This window comes from Phaethon lepturus, unplaced genomic scaffold (assembly GCF_000687285.1).
Source record: "Phaethon lepturus isolate BGI_N335 unplaced genomic scaffold, ASM68728v1 scaffold311, whole genome shotgun sequence".
NCBI classification, from domain to species: domain Eukaryota; kingdom Metazoa; phylum Chordata; class Aves; order Phaethontiformes; family Phaethontidae; genus Phaethon; species Phaethon lepturus.
The window spans coordinates 1-4,647 of record NW_010515293.1 but is presented as its reverse complement, the minus strand read 5'-3'; the positions used below and the strand labels follow the sequence as shown (position 1 = coordinate 4,647).

General features: G+C 45.8%; 1 protein-coding gene across 1 annotated transcript in view; it reads right to left on the bottom strand.

The window, feature by feature from the left end:
- LYSMD4 (LysM, putative peptidoglycan-binding, domain containing 4) overlaps positions 1-3,656 on the bottom strand; it is a 4,966-nt gene extending 1,310 nt beyond the window's left edge. The window contains 1 exon segment of the mRNA XM_010295550.1: positions 3,384-3,656. Coding sequence (XP_010293852.1) covers positions 3,384-3,656 — 273 coding nt within the window.
- Positions 3,657-4,647: the final 991 nt, after the last annotated feature.

Genomic DNA, 4,647 nt, shown 5'->3' with positions numbered 1-4,647 from the left:
GAAGACAGGCTTACGGCAACAATCTCGGTGCATCTGCAACCATCTTCGGCGGTTCGTTGTGTAGGCTCTCCCTCTGTGACCGGTATTCCCACCCAGCTCGGTGATGCAAATAGCAGTAAGAAAAGCAAGAAAGAACAAACCATACGTACAGCTCAAGTCACAGGGACAGCCGGCATCAAAGAGAAGACAAAGGCAAAGCAGTGTTTCTTTATTTAATGTTCAATAAAGAGACGACAGCTTAATACAGTGTGCATTGACAACCACCTAATAAGTACATGAACTTCTCAGTAGCCTTGAACCCTCTGTCAAAGAAAACAAACAGGACTGTCGACATGTGCAAGGAGCTTCCCAAAGGAGCTGAGGAGACATGAAAGAACCTCGAGGGAAAGGCTGGAGGATGCAAAACAGAGACAACAGCGGGACCCCAAACCAAAGAGAAAGGCAACACGAACGGGTTAACCCCCTGCAATATATCATATAGGAGGGACACAGTACGAGGACCGCACTTTTCGAGAACTGCATTCACTGCACACTCACAAGCTTGAGGCTACCAATGAAACTGGGGAACTAAAAACAAGACAGCACTTTACTTCCGCAGCAAACCTGTAAGTGCCATCAGTGCCAAAATCATTGATAGTTCAGGGCAAAGATCTCCTTCTAAAAGACAATACACAAATGCACCAGAAGGGAGTTTGAACATCTCCTTTGCCATTGCAACAAATGTTCAGGGCTACTTGCGGGCTGCACTGCTGGCAGGAGCGGGCAGGGACCACCCCCAGCAGCACAGGAGGTGCCGAGGGGAAGGCCGGGAGCTCTCTTGGGCCACAGGAGAGAGGAGCTGCAGCGGCTCTGCCTGCAGAGCTGCCTCCCTCCATGGATCTCCCCTGCAGGCTCTCGGGGAACCACACATCCAGCTCACCTGCTGTGCAGTCCCTGAAAGGTGGCAAGTCTGCTATGTCACAGCCAGAAAGCAAGACTCTGATGCAAGGTAAAGATGAGATGAATGCCTGAACCTCCTGTTTACTCTGCAAAGCTTGAGAAATCTGAAAATGGGATTTTTAATCTAGATCCTGATCTAGTGCCCCTGAGGCAAAGGGAATCCTCAGCTGTGGTTCAGACTCCTCACAGCTTGCCCAGCAAGAAAGATCAGGACTTAAACCCTGTAAAATTATTTATTTGTAAAATAACAGTCTCAACCAACGCCTCCTAACTGAGGTGGTGCTTCAATTTTTGGTTTTGTTCCAATGAAAACAAATTATTGGGACAGTAAATATCCCCTGCAGTGCCTGCAATCAAACACTGCAATGTTGTGCTAAGGCTCTAGAAACAGAAAGTGGAGCAGCACTCACGCAGAAACAACAAAGCTGAAGGGAAGAATGCAAGAGCACTCAGCTGCACAAGCCATTTAGGCTTATTTTCTGTACTAATTTTTTTGGCTGCAGCAAGCTCCTCTTGTCCCAGCTAAGAACAATGCCAAAAGCAGGCCCGGACTATAAATGGTCAAGAGTAAAAATGAGAATTTTAAAGTGCTTTGCATCTCTGCCAAGTTATCTGTAGCGGCACACAAAGCTATTTGTTGTGCTGTCTTAATGCCCCCACCCCACGCAGGCCCTGGTCATTCTGAAACCAATGACAAGTTCTCACTGATTTCAAGGAGAATCTAGAACCTCATCCTGGATTTTTTTCAAACACAGTCGCATATAAATCCTCCTCTCTCATGTCCTGGTAGCCTTTCAGGAACTGCTTGATATTGCAAGTAAAACAAAATACCTGAAAATCAGTCAGTGCCAGGCTGTAAACAGACAAATACACAAATCTCCAATAATAAGGATTTCTGTACCTCTTCAATTTAACTGGAACAAGTCAGAAGTGCGCTTTATGTAAGGGAGGGAGGCAGTAGGACAGTTTTTTCCTGTGGGAGGAGAACACTGACTACTGGTCCCTCCCCACCAGCTTGCTTTCCCCAGCGGATGAGCCCAGCAGCCTTCGGTAGGGCAGGCTGCCCACGCTGCGGGGGCTGAAAGGCTGCGGGAGCGGGGTGGACAGTCATGGCAGGGACAGGACTGAGCCCTCTTGAGTTACGGCACAGGGGCACAGCAGGATTTTTCATGCCATAAACCAAGAGCTGTTCAGAATCTTCCTCCTTTGAGTTCACCGAACCGCTGTGATTCTGCGTAAGTGGCAGTAACTTCGCAATTGCTGCTCCTTAGAGACCAGCACATAGTCACAACAACACAGCCAACTGCTGCAGCTCCGAGTTCTCAGGCTTTACCGGTGCCAATCAAGGCCTATTCAAGTCCTGCCAGACTCACTTCTTCACACGCATCAGGCTTGTCAGCAGAACCTAGAAGGGTTTCTTTTTTGTTTTGTTTTTGTTTCTAAGGGAATGGGAGGGGAGGAATTGTCGCAATTCCTCTAAGGCCTCTTGCTTCAGCTGCAACACGCAGCTGTTGTGCTGTTAAGCAAGACAGACTGCAATAGGACTGCAGCAGCTGAGCCAGTACCGTATCATTATCCCCATCCAGGTCACTGTTCAATTGTTTGCATCATGGAACTTTTTAATCCCAGTCTAGCTTGCAGATAAAGGGAGCTTTAAAAATACAGCTTTAACGGCTAAACAACAGGGTACTTCTAACATTCCGATCAGGTAATTAAACTTTTCAACAGTCTTTCTATAAAGCTCTCTGCTTTGGAACAAAGAAAATGTTATTTTGTAGTATATTCCAACTCCAGAGAGAACTCACTGTGCACATGCACTCCCTTCTGCCTGCAGGCAGCTGAACCGCACACACTTTAGGGTATGACAGCAAACGGTCAAAACCCACAGGGACAGACAGCACCTGGACTGTGACCTGGACTTTGGCATCTCTCCTTCTCCAAGTCCACCCCCGTTAGACCTCCCCTGCAATAGGTAAGCTCTTACCTTTCGAAAAATAAAATGGAAAAAAAAAACCAAAACAAACCAGAGCCCATCGGAGTAGCATTTCTTTGTACTGGTCAGTTTGCTCCTTGAAAGCAGAGCTCTCACCCTCATTTCTGTACTCAGCTTCTACTTTTTGCCCTCACTTAAATAACTAAGTACAAAATATGACTGCTACACTGCACTTACTTAGTCACCCAAATTAAACAGGAAAGCAGGTCACACAGGGTGTGGGGTTGACAACATCTTCCTAGGCTGTTAGCTGAAGAACTGCTTGTTTGCTTTTGCCTTTCTCCAGCTCAGTTTTACCCAGATGTTGACTATTCATGAAATACACAGGGCAAACACTTTTCAGTGTGAAAACTATTAGACAACAGGATGCCTTCCTGTAATTCTGGAAACTAAGGTACACGTAAAATACCTCTAAAGTAATTAAATTCAAACAAACGGAGATAGCTCTTACTTTACAACCATACTGCAGGGCTAGCTTGTTAAGATTATCATCCTCTGTAATCTCTCGTTCCAGCAGTACCACATCTCCAACTCTGTCCCGAGAAGCGCTGCATCGCTGCTGCTCCTTGCCCCTCGGTCGCAATTCCATAACATTGAGTTCCTCCTCCTCTGACTCTTCGGACTCAGACTGGCCACTGGGAAACACATACACCTGCCTGCCCGGGTAGTTATGGATGGTGACAGGAGCCTGGAAGGATCTTGTCTGGCTCTCATTCAGCCTCATCTTTTATACCAGCACCTGGAACAAAAACCAAACGTTTTGAATTTCCTTAATACCAGTGTTCATTTCTTAGCATGTAAAATTTGGGAGAATGGACAATAAGCACAGTAGTTGCACACATGTACGCACACACAAAGCTTTCCTTCTACCCAGATCTCCTCAGGGGCAAATCCAAAAGATGCCATTCTAACAGCAATGACAGATATCTTAGAAAGGTTATGTACACAAACTTCAACAAGGGGCACATTATTTTCAAACCTTTTTTTGTCTACCTGTGGATGAACTGCTACATAACACTGCTACACATCTTAAATACTTTCTATAATTTCATTTAAAAAAGCAGCAGAGTCACTTGAGCCAAGTGTCTTTAATTATGGTAAAAAAAATCCACAGAACCGTATCAGATCTCCTACCAATACACATTAAAAACTGATCAAAATTATCCTTCATGTCACCCTTCCAGAAGTCCTTAGTTCTCTACACCTGAAGAATTCACATTTTAATTTCATGGAATTGCACTTTTGTTTAATTATTATTAAATAAGGACAGCTCAAGCTACACTTAACTTCAACCTGAATGACAAGGTCATTTTGGTTTTTTAAAGCCAAGAACCTGCCTGAGCACTTAGTTTTAATTATTGCTAGGTCTACAGCAGCAAGTTATTAGGAAGCTACCTTTTTTTTTTCCCTTCAATCCCAAGCTCCACAAACATTTGTTGTCAGGGTCAGATATAGGAAAGAACACCCCACATTCTCACAGAACCCCACTGACCCTAACACTCTCAATCTACCCGTAAGAGATTGTTACAGCGAAACCACTACCGTTTGACAGGGTTTCGTTAGCGTTCAGCATGGCACCCAGAGGCTGCAGGTAGGGTCACGGCTGTGCCAGGAGAGCTTAAGCCACGGCCTCGCCGGACGCTCCCGTGGAGCCCCTTTTGGTAGGCGGTAAGCCGGGGTACTCTCCCGACGCACTTCTCGCCTGTCCCCCGAGA